Genomic DNA, 15716 nt, shown 5'->3' with positions numbered 1-15716 from the left:
GAGAACACATGGAGGGGAATATGACACATGGGGGCCAGTCAGGGTGTGTGCGGAAGGGTAGGCAGAACATTAAGACAAATAGCTAATGCATGTGGAACTTAAAACCTAGATGATGGGTTGATGGGTGCAGCAAACCACCATGGCACATGTATACCTATGTAACAAACCTACATGTTCTGCACTTCTATCCCGGAACTTAAAGTTAAAAAATAATAATAATAGTCAGCTGGGCACAGTATCTCATGCCTGTAATCCCAGCATTTTGGGAGGCCAAGGCGGGTGGATCACGAGGTCAGGAGATCGAGACCATCCTGGCTAACATGATGAAAACCCATGTCTACTAAAAATAACAAAAAATTAGCCAGGCATGGTGGTGGGTGCCTGTAGTCCCAGTTACTCAGGAGACTAAGGCAGGAGAATGGCGTGAACCCAGGAGGCAGAGCTTGCAGTGAACCGAGATCGTGCCACTGCACTCCAGCTTGGGCGACAGAGCAAGACTGTGTCTCAAAAAAAAAAAAAAAAAAAAAAAACCTAATCAACTTTATAGTTAATAACCGCTTCTCTGTAGTATCATAGAAAACACTTACTGACCCATCTGTTGCCATACAAACAGCAGTCACATGCGTACAGCCATACGAAGCATAGAAACACTGCACACAACTAACATGGACAAAACAGAGACCTGAGGAGGCATGTTATGAGGCTGCCATAGTTGGAAGTTGGACTTTAAGCGGAAAGAAGATTGGAAAGATAAGTAGAATTTGAGATGCAGCTTTTAATTTAATATGATGTACTCTCAAGGCAAGTCCCACTTTTATCTCTATCCAGTGAGATCAGTGCTTGTGCTGAATGAAAGAATTAGCTTCTAACTAACTAACTGTTAGTTACCAGCTAGAACCTTAAACAAAATTTGACGTCATGACACACAGAAGTATTGTAAGTTCTTACAATAAAAGGTGGAGGGTAGAGAAGGGAACATTTGTCTGGAACCGTCTTTCTATATGCTTTTATATGTTCTCCTATATATGATAGCAGTGGGCCAGGCACTGTTAAAGTAAAAATTTTTGTCTTAGACATAATAGGCAGCTCCAAACAATGGTCTTCGTTTTTGTTTTTGGCATGGAAAAATACATAGACATACAAATGTTCACTTAAGACAAAAATTAGCTCACATATTTTAGTACATCAGAGGAAGATAGATAAAGACTTTAGGTCCAATTAAGAGAATCCTTGTATCTTCTATACATTTCTGTCTACATGTTTCTAATTGCAAGGCAACTGTCTTGGCTGTTGTCTTAGTAGTAGAAATTATGTCCATCCCCATGCTCATACAATCCCTGATGGAATTTTCCAGGTGAAATTGGATTGGTAGAATCAGCTCTTTGGATAGTATTTCCAGCAGTATTTCTAGTTGTTCCATACCAGAAGTAAATGTTAATTAATTATGAGTAAGAGCCATCTGAGAAGGTGGTGGCATAGTAGTCTTGGAAGTAGTGGTCTTGGATGATGGCATAGTAGTCTTGGAAGTAGTGGTCTCGGATGGTGGCATAGTAGTCTCGGGAGTATTGGTCTTGGGGGTCATGGTTTCTCTACGTGTGTCAAATGTTACCAGATCACTCAACTTAGATACTGGGGAACCAGTAAAAGAGCCCATATCACTATAATCAAATGTTATATCCTCTAGGTGAATCACACGAAATGGTGGTCGTCGAGTGTATTCATATGATATTATTATAGAAATGCAGCATGATAGCTTGTTCCTACAAAGAAGTATGTACCTTTCAGTATCTAAACATCGTCTTCTGCAATATCCTATATTATTCTTCCAACATTTTTGGGGTTCAAAGCTACCTGTAGAGAATAAAATATAGGTCAAATTTTTAACTCTGGCATCAACACAACTTTTCATTCATTCAAAAGTTTATACTGACTGACATCTAGACTAATATTATGTCAAATACAAAAAGCCATTGAAAGAGACAAACAGGACAACAAAAAGTGTATATTAAAATTGTGCTATGTGCCATTAAAGAAGTTATGTGGAGAAAAGGAGGAAGGTAGAAAAAGAGAGACAGGGACAGAGAGGGAGAGAGAGCATACTTAGACTGATACGAAACCTGGATAGAAAGGATGAAAATGAAAGCCCAGGACCAAACGGATTCACAGCTGAATTCTACTAGATATACAAAGAAGAACTGGTATCATTCCTACTGAAACTATTCCCCCAAAATTGAGAAGGCAGGACTCCACCTTAACTTATTCTATGAGGCCAGCATCATCCTGAGACCAAAATCTAGCAGAGACACAAGAAAAAAATTTCAGGCCAGTATCCTTGATGAACATCAGTGCAAAAATCCTGAACAAAATAGTAGCAAACTGAATCCAGCAGCACATCAAAAAGCTTACCCACTACGATCAAGTAGCCTTTATCCTTGGGAAGCAAGGTTGGTTCGACATATGCAAATCAATAAATGTGATGCTTACGGATAGCATTTAAAGTACAGAAATTGATAAACCATGGTGGGTTGAAATAATATGAGAAAAAAAGAGGAATAGAATTAAATTCTAGTGAGTTTCAATATTAAGAGATCAGATAAGATAAGAGATCAGATAAGAGGAAACGACTTAAAAGGACCAATAAGATAAGTCAGATCAGAACGGGAGAATAAGACACTAGAGTCTTAAAGCAGACCCCCAGCAAAGCAGAGCTCCAGCAAAGATTTGAATATAATAGTTTAGTTGAGAGAAAATTCCTCCCTCAAAAAAATCAGTGGAGAAATGTAGAAATCAAGAAAGCAAGAAATCCAATAAAAGGTGAGTTATAACCTGTTATTATCATGAGATCATCTATCAACTGCTGGCCAGCAACATGGCTGTGTTCTGTTTGCTCACAGGACAATCCCACAGGGAAGCCCAGCAGCCAGGCTACAAATAAGCCTCAGACTCATGGATGAGCCTGGGGGACACGTTACATTCCGTTAAGTGAAATAGACACAAAAAAATAAATGCCACGTGTTCTCATTCATAAGTAGGAGCTAAAAAAGTTGAGTTCATAGAAGTAGACTGTAGAATAGTGATTACTAGAGGCTGGGAAGGGAATTGAGGATAGAGAGAGGTTGGTTAACAGATAGAAAATTACACCTAGATAGGAGGAAAAGGTTCCAGTGTCCTATAGCAGGGGTCCCCAGCCCCCAAGGCAGCCAATGGGTACTGGTCCATGGCCTGTTAGGAACCAGGCCGCACAGCAAAAGGTGAACAGCAGATATGTGAGCATCACCGCCTGAGCTCCACCTCTTGTCAGATCAGCCAAGGCATTAGATTCTCATAACAGCATGAACCCTATTGTGAACTGTGTGCATGTGAGGGATCTAGGATGTGTGTTCCTTGTGAGACTCTAACTAATGCCTGATGACCTGAGGTGGAACAGTTTTATCCTGAAACCATCCCCACCACCATCTTCACCCCGTTGGAAAAACTGTCTTCCATGAAACTGGTCCCTGGTGCCAAAAGGGGTCTGCTGTTCTATAGCACTGTAGGGTGACGGTAGGTAACAATATTTATTGTATATTTTCAAATAGCTAGAAGAGAGGATTCTGAATATTCCCAACATAAAAAAATGACAAATGTTTGAGGTGATAGATATGCTAATTACCTTGATTTGATCATTACACATGGTACACATAAATCAAAATATCACTCTGTATCTTCTAAGTATGAACAATTATTACATGTCAACTAAAAGTAAAAGCAAAAATAGCATTTAGTTTTTATTTTTAAAAAAAGACCAAACAACTTAAAAAAATGTTTAATTGGGCATCAGGTCCCAATGGTGCAGTGTTACAGAAAAACCTTGAAGAACTAAAATCATTTGTTTTCTTCCCACAATAGCCTTGAACTGCAAATAAGGGAATTACCACAGGAAAAAAAAATATTACCAAGCCCCAAAATTATTCTACATGAGGCTCAAAGGACCTGGACTATTTATCCAGCTTCCCCCATAGTTAATAGATGATCCCGGAGACAGCTGATAATTTTCTGGCATTTCTGGATTGCCATATACAGGGGTATTTCACAAGCAGTTGTTGAAAGACTGGGAGATACTGACAGTTGCAGGTTGGGCTGATATGCATGAAAACAGAAAATGCATAAAGGTTATAGGGAAAGTTGTATCTGATGCGACTACATTAAGCAGGAGAGGAGACTGTTTCTTAAAGAACAGAGTGGTCATTTTCTGGTCAAATACTGCTGAGAGGTTAAAAAAAAAAGATGAAGGCAGGAAAGTGTCCATGCTTTTAGTAGTATGAAGGTCACTTCATACTGAGGAGAGCAGCTTCCGAGTGGTGTGAGAAAAGAAACTAAATTGCAGTTGGTCAAAATGTGAATGAGAGAGAAGTGAATGCAGGATCTGTAAATGAAACTCTTAAGAAGTTTAGCTCCAGGCTGGGCGCAGTGGCTCAAGCCTGTAATCCCAGCACTTTGGGAGGCTGAGACGGGCAGATCATGAGGTCAGGAGATCGAGACCATCCTGGCTAACACGGTGAAACCCCGTCTCTACTAAAAAATACAAAAAACTAGCCAGGAGAGGTTGCGGGTGCCTGTAGTCCCAGCTACTCGGGAGGCTGAGGCAGGAGAATGGCGTAAACCCGGGAGGCAGAGCTTGCGGTGAGCTGAGATCCGGCCACTGCACTCCAGCCTGGGTGACAGAGCGAGACTCCATCTCAAAAAAAAAGAAGAAGTTTAGCTCCAAAGAAAAACAGAGAAATAAATAACTTGTTAGAGGGCAATGTAAGGTTAAGGGAGGCCTTTCAGGTTTGTTTTGAAGAATGAAATGGTGTTTGCAAGCAATGAGGAAAGAAACAAGCAGGCTGGGTGTGGTGGTTCACACATGTAAACCCAGCACTTCAGGAGACCGAGGCGGGCAGATCACCTGAGTTCAGGAGTTTGAGACCAGACTGGCCATGGTGAAACCCTGTTTCTACTAAAAATACAAAATTAGCTGGATGTGGTGTCACGTGCCTGTGATCCCAGATACTCTGGAGGCTGAGGCAGAAGAATCACTTGAACCAGGGAGTCGGAGGTTGCAGTGAGCCAAGATCGGGCCACTGCGATCCAACCTGGTGACAGAGCAAGACTCTGTTTCAAAAAAAGAAAGAAAAAGAGGGAAGGTTCATTTATAAGAGAAATGCAGTAGGATTTCCAAGCAGTGTGACTACTCATTTGAGGGGTGAAGATATAAATCTAAAGGGAAACTAGTGTGCTGCATTGTATGTTCATTTATCAAGCAGTAAACTGCCTGATCATCTTTCTCAAGACAATTGCCCAAGGAGTACCTAGATAAGTATATTCTAGGCAGAGGAAGCAGCTAGAGATAAGGCTCTATGGAGGAGGAAGCCTGGCATATGTACAGAAGAGCAAGTAATTTTCTAAACAACCTTGCTTGAATTTAATGTGATAATATATATAAAGCATATATAGATGTATGTATGTATATATGTGTTAGGCTCACAATAACTTGGTTCATATTTTATCCTCTGGGAAATATTGGCTCTAGTCCAACTTCACTGATTATTTATTTTACCTTCGCTCTTCTAGAGTCATTTATTCTATCTTTGTTATTTTACTGGCTCCATTTTACTTTGTACTTCGTGGAATTTTCTGTAAGTTTCAAGTCTAGACCTTCCACTTATTTTGTGCCAGACAAACTCTAACCTTGCTTCTTCATTCCTCACATCTACAAAGATTTATATCTTAATTTTTTTTCTCCAGCATTATCCGTACTTGAAATATGTCATCTTGGCTATCTTCTTCCCCTTTGTCTTTGAATCGCCTTGTTCTGTCACTTATTCTTCAAAATTGTTTCTCACTTATATTCCTTCCTACTGCTTTTATGTTATCCCCTCCATTATTAAATTAGGCTATAATCACACAGTCATCAAAATTTTGGGCCCCTTCTATGGTGCAGGCACCATCCTGGGCCCTTGAGGTACATCTGTGAACTAAACAGACAAAAATCACATGGAGCTGACTTTCTAGCAGAGGGAGATAGACAATAAAAAGCAAGTGCACTCCCTGCTAGACTGTATGGTTTACAGACTTAAATCTAAGACCTGAAACTATGAAACTACCTGAAGAAAACATTAGGGAAACACTTCAGGACATTGGTCTTGGCAAAGGTTTCTTGGGTAAGACCGCAAAAGCACAGGCAACCAAAGCAAAAATAGACAATTAGGATTACATCAAACTAAAAAGCTTGGGCACAGCAAAGGAAATAATCAACAAAGTGAAGATATAGCCCACAGAGTGGGAGAAAATATTTGCAAACTATCCGTCTGACGAGGAATTAACAACCAAAAATATATTAATATAAGGAACTCAAACAACTCCATAGCGAACAAAAACAAAAACAAATAATCTGATTTTAAAATGAGTAAAAGATTTGAGTAGACATTTCTCAACAGAAGATATACAAATGGCCAACAGGTATACATGAAAATATGGTAAAAACATGGTAAGGATGGTAATTTATATATGTATATATAATTATATATACATTATAAATTATATATGTATATTTTATAAATTATATATGTATATTTTACCTCAATAAAAAACAAAGTATTTTGTAGATGAAAAGGTGATAAATGGTTTGCAGAAAGAAGGGAGAATAGATGTAAGGGTAATAGAAGATTCATAAACAGGAGTTGCACAGGCCTGTGTAACAAGGTGATGATTAAACAGCTTGAAGGAGGTAAAGGAATTAGTCACACCAGCAAGTGCATTCTAGGCAGAGGAAACAAACAGAGCTCTATGGGTTGTGTAAGTCTGCTATGTTTGGGGAAGAGCACTGGGGCCTGTGTGGCTGTAGTGGAGTGAACAAGGACTATAATAGTAGGAGATGAGGTGAGAGAGGTCATAAGGGCCAGATCCTGCAGGGCCAGGTGAGCCATTGTATGGACTCTGGTTACTGCTCTGAGTATAGAGGGGGCCATAGCAGAGTTTTGAGCAAAAGTACATGATCTGACTTCCAGTGTAAGCGGATTATGCATTATGTGTACTTCACAAGAGGGTGGAAGGGAAGAGCAGAAGGACAGAGATCCTGAGGAAGCTATGGCAGTAACACAGGTGAGAGATGATGGTGACTAGAATCAGAGTGGCAGCAATGGAGGTGACGAGAATAATTGCATTCTGGATATAATTTGCAGGCAGATGTAATAGACTTCCTAATAGATATGAATGTCATAGGATATAGAAAAATCAAAGATAATTCCAAGAATTTGGTTTAAGCAGTAGAATGATGGCAATTGAGAATAATTCATAATTTTTTTTCTAGAGTGACAATAGTCATTTTATTCAAAGAACTTCAGTCTGGAACTATTATGTTGTTAGGACATGTGATCTTCATCAAGCTGAATCTCAAAATTCTAAAATTAGAAATATGACTAGCAATTGCATGTTTCTAAGCAGGGGAGCCATCTAGCCAAAACATTATCCCATGTGTGGAATTCTTACCACACATACCAGATATAAAATCAGCTAGCAACAACTTAAAATATATCTACTGATAGCAGTCCACTGATAGCTTGGCTTGGTAAAAAGTTGCTTCACAAGCCATCAGGGGCTATCTCACTTGAAAACACATAATATAAAGCCCAGAGAGACTAAATAGTTAAATTTCAAAACCAAACCTGTAAGAGAACACAAAAATGAAAATCTCTAAATCAAAAGAAATGAAAACGAACTCTCCAAAATAAAAGAGAAAAAGAAGCATAGACAATTTGTAGAAAAGTTAAATATACATTAAGCATGTATTTGGAGTTTGACTTCCCCATTACTCACAGACATAAATAAAAATTAACTAAATATAATCTTTCATTTTTAGGACTTGGCAAGTATTCAAAAATTGATAATACATGAAGCAGACAGAAAAAACTACATCTCCAGGAATTTTATGCTGAATGATTTATGTATAAGAAATGTTATGCTAGCCATCCTTGTCTATAAAATGTAAATGTACTTATTTATGCAAAAAAAATTTGGCTAAGTAATTTAAACAGTATCCATTCTATAAAATTTTATGCAGTCATTGGAAATAGTTTTTGAAAAATATTTAGTAAGCGGGAAAATACTAATAGTTTAATAGAAAATTTGTAAGTATGCTATACATTTTTATTCAAACAAGAAAACTGAGGAAGAAAAACTGATCAAAAATATTTTGTCTCTTTTAACTTCTTTACAATGTTTTTTACCTCTTTACAATTTCAAAATTTCCAAATTTTCAACAAATACAGCAGTTTATAATCAGAAGTGAAAGTAGATATTAATTCTGTAACTCATATTACATCAACATGTGAATCAAGACATAACAGATCATAGGCACAGTTTTAACCATTTAATAGACATGAATAGCATCTTTCTAGGCAACATGTAACACCTCCAAATTTAACAAAAGCCAAATTTCTTAGTATATAAAGATAAGAAAGTTTAGAAATCTAATGGACTGGATGTTCAAACTCATTTATAACTGAAGTGTCATGAATTCAAACATCAGGACATCATTTTCATATATTAGACTGTAAAACCTGGAAGAATGTAGTAGAAAAAACAAAAAGGACTGATGAGCGTATGGGAAGCTGACACTCTTGCAGCTGGTGATAGGAGAGAAGAGTAGTTCAGCTTTTCTGGTAGGTGATTTGTGTGTGTATGTGTGTGTGTGTGTCCATGTGTCCAGTCATAAATGGAAAGACATACATTTGCTTACAAATTTTTCTTGCTGAATTGTTTTTGATAATTAAAGACCTATTTTTCATCAGTAGCAGAGTAATTAATGTGAGGAGATTCATCTGCTCCTCCTCAAAGTTTTACTTATTGATTAAAAATAATGAACTAGGTTTATGTATGGATAAGATGTCTCTAATATATTGCTAGTACATTGCAGAACAATTCACATGGTGCATTTGCAATTGCATTTTTAAAAAATCTAAAAAGTATACACAGGCAAATAAGTATATTTGTGTTTGCTAGGATATATAAGACATTGGTAACATTGATTGATTCTGAAGGGGAAGACTGAAGAACTGGTATTCTTGGACAGGCAAACCCTTTTCTTTTCCTTAAACCCTATAAATCTATCAATTTCTTGATACATAAGTCAATTGCAAGTATTATTTTTTAATAAAAAGTTAACAATTTTCAAAAGTAGCATTATTAAATAGTGGAAACAGACTGTTCCTATTCATCTAAAATTTGAAGCTCCCCATTGGTCATTAGTCTTTCTATCCTGTCTTCACTCCACTTATTTCCACTTCTACCCCAAACATATATATTGTCTCTTCCATATGATAGTGCTACAGAATCTACAGACTGTCAATGGACTTGTTCACCATATCTAAGAACACGAAAATGAGGGCCTCCCTCTGAAGGTACTCTCTGGGCAAAGAAGAATTCAAGATGGTAGGAGATCTAATAGGACACAACAATGAAATAGATACAACAGAATAATCAAAATAGAAGTGAAGTGAGGCTGAGCTAACATTGGATAGTTATGTAGAGAGACAGATAGGGTGGCTCAGAGCATTAAGGAAATTCTTGTCTTTGGAGAAATGCCTCAGAGGACATCCCAGCTTGCTAGATGTCCCTAACAGAAAGATTCTCAGAGACTAGGGGCATGGAGCTGCCAAAATAAGAGCATTTCTGCTGCTCTTTATTGGCCCAGATTTTTCCTGTAGATTCCCTCTCTTCCCATCATGATACCAGGGGAGCCCAAGGGCAACAACTCATCCTAGTTCCATCATCTCTGCTTTATAGGGTTCCATTACCTTTGGTCACCTGAGTTAGCAACCCACAGATAATGAAGGTCAGTATCAGGAGATTCATGGCTCCTGGGAGAGAGGAAGCTCTGTGTCCTGAGGAATACAGAACACTGCACAGCAAGGAATTTAAGTGATCACCTTTACTGTTCTATCATGGGTGATGAACCAGAGAAGGGGAAAATGCCATGCCACCCAGATCACCAGACCATTAATTTGCAACACTGAATGTGCATGACACAATAACGTCTGCTTCTAGAAATTATTAAAGAAAGCTCAGGCCTTATGAGATACGCTATTATCCCATACAACTGTAAGGTCTGATGGAAAGAAACAGCCCCAAGAGAAAGTTTTGGTTAACTTTAGATGAGGTCAATTGCCTTTCTCCTCTGTCTGTATGCAGCACTTCATACATACCCAGTGACAGCAGAATGGTGTGTAAAGATATCACTTGTGGCAGTCCAATAGCTTACAACATCTGGTATTCACCTTTTCTTCTGAGTGATCACCCCAGTATGAATTCCTGTGAAACAAGAAAGACACTTTTTAACTAATAAGTTCATAAGAGTCCATCAATTATGAGATAGAAGGAATTTGGAATGAAAATAGTGAAACAGGAAAAGAGGTTTTATTGGTGCTCTTCTTTTTCCCACTCCACTGTCCCATCAACTCTTTTCCCTCATTCAGAAATACAAATAAGAAATGAAATATTGAGAGAGAGGAAACATTTTTAAAGGAGAGGGAGAAAGAAAGAGAGAGAGGAGAGAGGCCCAGTGTAACATTGTGCCTCCCCATCCCCACTACCAAAGGAGAAAAATATAGGAGATATTTGTGAAATTGCCCAGTAGGGGTGATCAGCACTTTATCTCCTGGAAGAGTTTGCTGAGCTATATTTCTCCCACATATGTTTAATACCACCGGATGCCAAGAAAATCAGGAAAATTTTTTACTGTTTAGAAAAAAAAGTGCAGCTCACTGCCTGTGTTCATTTAATTTTACATTAACACCCTCTTGAGGCTGACGGATTTTCAGTGTGAAAATAAAATATACAAACTGTTCTTGGAATTATTTTTGAACAGAACTAACATCAGTATCATCTGAATCATCAGAATCGTCTATTTTGGAAAAAACTGGATTCATTAAATGACTCTTTGGCCAAAAACTGTTTGAGAACAGTATTAACATAGGAATGCTATGCTTTCTAGAATTTGACATTTTCAGCGATCAAGAATTTCTATATTTTGTAAATGGAAATTTACATTGCTAAAAACAAGATGCTACAAATAGAATGATAACTTGTGTTTTCAAAGTCAATATATTAGAACGATGTGAAAATAATAATAAAGGTGACATATTTCATGGCAAAGTTATCTCAGGGTAAACCCTGGCACTGCAAGTGCCACCAGCGAGTACTCTGGGTGAAAATGGGAAAAGGGTTAAAAATGCAGGATGGCCAAAGCCATCCTAAGCAACAAGAACAACTCTGGAGAAATCACATTACCTGACTTTAAATTATACCACAGAGCTATAGTAACCAAAACAGCATGGTTGTAAAATTAGCATAAAAACAGACACGTAGAGCAATGGAAAAGAATAGAGAATCCAGAAACAAGCCCACACATCTACAGTAAACTCATTTTTGAAAAAGGTGCCAAGAATATACACTGGCATGACTGGCAAGAACATAAACTGTTGTTTATTAAAAGCAACAGTCTTTTTAATAAATGGTGCTGGGAAAACTGGATATCCATATGCAGAATAATGAAACTAGACCTCTGTCTCTTACCATGTACAAAACATCAATCAAAAATCAAATGGATTACAGAATTGAATCTAAGACCTCAAACTATGAAACTACTATAAGAAAACTGGGGAAACTCTCCAGGACGTTTCTCTGGGCAAATATTGAGTAATAACCCACAAACACAGGCAATCAAAGCAAAATGGACAAATGGGATCACATCGAGTTAAAAAGCTTCTGCACAGCAAAGCACACAATCAACAAAGTGAAAAGACAACCCACAGAATGGGAGGAAATATTTGTAAATGACCTGTCTGACAAGGGATTAATAACAGGAAATATAAAGAGCTCAAACAATTCTATAGGAAAAAAAATCTAATGATCCAATTTAAAAGTGGGCAAAATAACGGCAGGGCATGGTGGCTCAAGCCTGTAATCCCAGCACTTTAGGAGGCCAAGGCGGATGGATCACGGGATCAGGAGATCAAGACCATCCTGGCTAACACGGTGAAACTCCGTCTGTACTAAAAATGCAAAAAAATTAGCCGAGTGTAGTGGTGGGCGCCTGTAGTTCCAAATACTAGGGAGGCTGAGGCAGGAGAATGGCGTGAACCCGGGAGGCGGAGCTTGCAGTGAGCCGAGATGGCACCACTGCACTCCAGCCTGGGCGACTGAGGGAGACTCTGTCTCAAAACAAACAAAACAAACAGACAAACAAACAAAAAGGCAAAATATCTGAATAGATATTCTCAAAAGAAGACATACAAATGGCAAACAGGCAGATGAAAAGGTGCTCAAAATCACTGATCATCAGAGAAATGCAAATCAAACTACAGTGAAATATCATCTCACTACAGTTAAAATGGCTTTTATCCAAAAGAATAGGCAATAATAAATGCTGGCAAGGATGTGAAGAAAAGGAAACCCTCGTACACAACTTGTGGGAATGTAAGTTAGTACAACCACTATGGAGAACAGTTTGGAGGTTCCTCAAAAAACTAAAAATAGAGTTACCATACAATCCAGCAATCCCACTGCTGGGTATATACCCCCCCCCAAAGGAAATAAGTATATTGAATAGATATCTGCACACCTGTGCTTGTTGTAGCACTATTCGCGATAGCCAAGATTTAGAAGCAACCTAAGTGTCCATCAACAGATGAGTGGATAGAGAAAATGTGGAACTTATACTCAATGGAGTACTATTCAGCCATAAAAAAGAATGAGATGCTGTCATTTACAATAACATGGATGGAACTGGAGGCCATTATGCTAAGTGAAATAAGCCAGGCACAGAAAGACAAACATTGCATGTTCTCACTTATTTGTGAAATCTAAAAATCAAAACTATTGAACTCAATGGAGATAGAGAGTAGAAAGATGGTTATCAGAGGCTGGGAAGGGTATTGGGCATGTGTGGGGAGGTGAGGATGGTTATTGGGTACAAAAGAATAGTTAGAAAGAATGAATAAGACCTGGTATTTAATAGCATAACGAGATGACTATAGTCAAAAATAATTTAATTGTACATTTTAAAGTAATAAAAAAGTATAATTAGATTATTTGTAACACAAAGGATAAATGCTTGAGGGGATGGATACCCCATTTTGCATGATGTGGTTATTATGTATTGCATGCTTGTATCAAAACATCTCGGCCGGGCGCGGTGGCTCAAGCCTGTAATCCCAGCACTTTGGGAGGCCGAGACGGGCGGATCACGAGGTCAGGAGATCGAGACCATCCTGGCTAACACAGTGAAACCCTGTCTCTACTAAAAATACAAAAACTTAGCCGGGCGAGGTGGCGGGCGCCTGTAGTCCCAGCTACTCGGGAGGCTGAGGCGGGAGAATGGCGTGAACCCGGGAGGCAGAGCTTGCAGTGAGCTGAGATCCGGCCACTGCACTCCAGCCTGGGTGACAGAGCAAGACTCCATCTCAAAAAAAAAACCAAAAAAAAAAAAAAAAAAAAAATCTCATGTATCCCACAAATATATACACCTACTATGTACCCACAAAAGTTAAAAATTTTAAAAAATGCAGGGTGATATATTTTGGCAGGAGATAATACAGACTTCCCCTTAGTATATTTATAGTTTTGCTGAGTTTTGTTTTGTTTTTGAAAAGCAAGGAATCTCTAATGTTCTCATCTGTCAGAGATGTAGTGGTGAAGTTGGAGAAGTTAGTTTAAAAAGTAGAAGCTATAAGGGAAAACCAGGAGCTTGATTAAGAATTTTCTGTGGAGATAAGAAAGGTGACTCTCCAATTGAGAGATACAGGATGATCTGCCAAAGTCAGAGATCATAAAGAGGTTGTCAGAAAAATGCATAGCAGCATGTGGGTGCTCTTGGGCCACTCAAGCACCATCTAGTGGAGAACACCACCAACCTGTGAGAATGACTTCCAAGGACAATGGCCACAGAGCCTTCCTTCCTTAGACTAGCTCAGCCAAGTCAGAGGTGGATACCCCACCTCTGTGCATCTGGTTTTGTTAGTGCACATATTCTCTACTCTGCCATGGGTAGATACTCTGCCATTGGAGTATTTGGGGTAGGGTAAGGTGACGTGAGGATAAGGGGAGATAGAGGGAGAAGGTCTATATAGTGCTTTTTAGATTCTGTGTCACTAAAAAAATAATTATCAGTGATTTTAGTAATCTCCCTGAAAAATCAATAGAATTAACTATTTGAAAACCAATGGAAATCGAATCTCAGGACCAAGAAAATTAGATTCAGCTACAAAATAGATTTCATGCTTGCACAGTTTGCATCAATTTTGCTATCACTGCACTTCTCCCTTTTTGAAATTTCTGTATTTTAAATGAATTTTTAAAATCTTACCACCCTTGGCCGGTCGCAGTGGCTCACACCTATAATCCTAGCACTTTGGGAGGCTGAGGCGGGCGGATCACCTGAGGTCAGGAGTTCGAAAACAGTCTGGACAACACGGGGAAATCCGATCTCTACTGAAAAATACAAAAATTAGCTGGGCATGGTGGTGGGTGCCTCCAATCCCAGCTAGTCAGGAGGCTGAGGCAGGAGAATCGCTTGAACCCGGGAAGCAAAGGTTGCAGTGAGCCAAGATTGCACCATTGCACTCCAGCCTGGGTGACAAGAGCGAAACTCCATCTCAAAAAAAAAAAAAAATCTTATCACCTTTCTTCATTAGCCTGTATTGTCTATATTTCCCTGTGGGCTGTAATCAGATCAGAGGCACACACTAAATGTTAAAAGTTGCTTTTATCCTGAGTTGTATATTTATATAGATATATCTCACCAGTGTCTTGGAAAGGACCTTCTAGATAATCTTAGATTGGATTTCAAATATAGAGAATGGATATCAAATGCAGAGCATAGCATAAAATCTTCACCAAGGCACAGCATACATGGTTGACCTGCCCATTTCTGTTGCTGAGGTGGGCATTTAATCACAGAACTCCTTCTTAACTGAGGCTGAGCCTAAGTTCAGAATCCTTTCCAGGAAAGTTGGTGTCTTTATCATCTATAATCTAAGCCCAACCTCTACTTTACAGATGGAGAAATTGAGGCCGACATAAAGATCTCAGTGTGATCCTCTAATGTGATCCAGGTTGTCAACATGAGCCATGTCCAGAGAGACAATCTAATCTTAACTGCTCATTTTATAAAAGAGCACATTTGGTCCTCAAGAAGGAAAATGGTTTGCCCCAAAGTAAAGTAATATGCCCGAAGTCACACAGTTAAAGAGCATGAAGCAAGACTTTTTCATTCCAATGGAGAAAATTGTCTGCCCAGATAAGGGGGGGGGGGGGGAACCAGAAAGAAGAAGCAATTATAACAGCAGAGAATGTCCAGAAGTTACCACAATGTTCTGAGAAAGGATCACACCAGTGACTTTTGTGCGTGCATAGTGGTGGTAGCATTCGTAATCATGATCTTGTTCTCATCTCTAGAATGCATCTGCCCTCCAGGAAGACCATTAAGGAGCTGATATTACCAAATGTTTGAGTATAAGCTATTCAAAATCTGAAGATTGGGTGGTGTCTGAATCTGAGACAGCCTCAGATAAAAATGTTTCTTTCTTTTGCTTTTTTAATTAAAAAAAATGTTTTTAATCAGTCTGGGGTTGTGGAACACTTCTTATACATGGAACAAAGATAAGAAGGACAGAAGGCATCATCACAAATAAGGCAAT

General features: G+C 38.7%; 3 protein-coding genes across 7 annotated transcripts in view; 2 read left to right on the top strand and 1 right to left on the bottom strand.

The window, feature by feature from the left end:
- REM1 (RRAD and GEM like GTPase 1) overlaps positions 1-15716 on the top strand; it is a 753594-nt gene that overhangs the window by 475671 nt on the left and 262207 nt on the right. The gene's annotated exons all lie outside the window — the stretch shown is intronic.
- Positions 756-9911, bottom strand: DEFB125 (defensin beta 125). The gene is made up of 2 exons (XM_050807348.1): positions 9816-9911; positions 756-1851 (listed from the first exon to the last, which is right to left on the bottom strand). Exons 1-2 carry the CDS (start codon positions 9871-9873, stop codon positions 1439-1441), a joined length of 471 nt encoding a protein of 156 aa, XP_050663305.1. The 5' UTR covers positions 9874-9911; the 3' UTR covers positions 756-1438.
- Positions 15325-15716, top strand: part of LOC126964308 (cytochrome c oxidase subunit 4 isoform 2, mitochondrial) — a 393425-nt gene continuing 393033 nt past the window's right edge. Inside the window, exon 1 of the mRNA XM_050807340.1 lies at positions 15325-15329. The gene's annotated coding sequence lies outside the window, so the exon portion shown is untranslated. The remainder of the gene's footprint in view (positions 15330-15716) is intronic.

Source organism: Macaca thibetana, chromosome 10 (assembly GCF_024542745.1).
Source record: "Macaca thibetana thibetana isolate TM-01 chromosome 10, ASM2454274v1, whole genome shotgun sequence".
Classification (NCBI taxonomy): domain Eukaryota; kingdom Metazoa; phylum Chordata; class Mammalia; order Primates; family Cercopithecidae; genus Macaca; species Macaca thibetana.
This window is presented reverse-complemented; position numbering and strand designations above follow the sequence as displayed.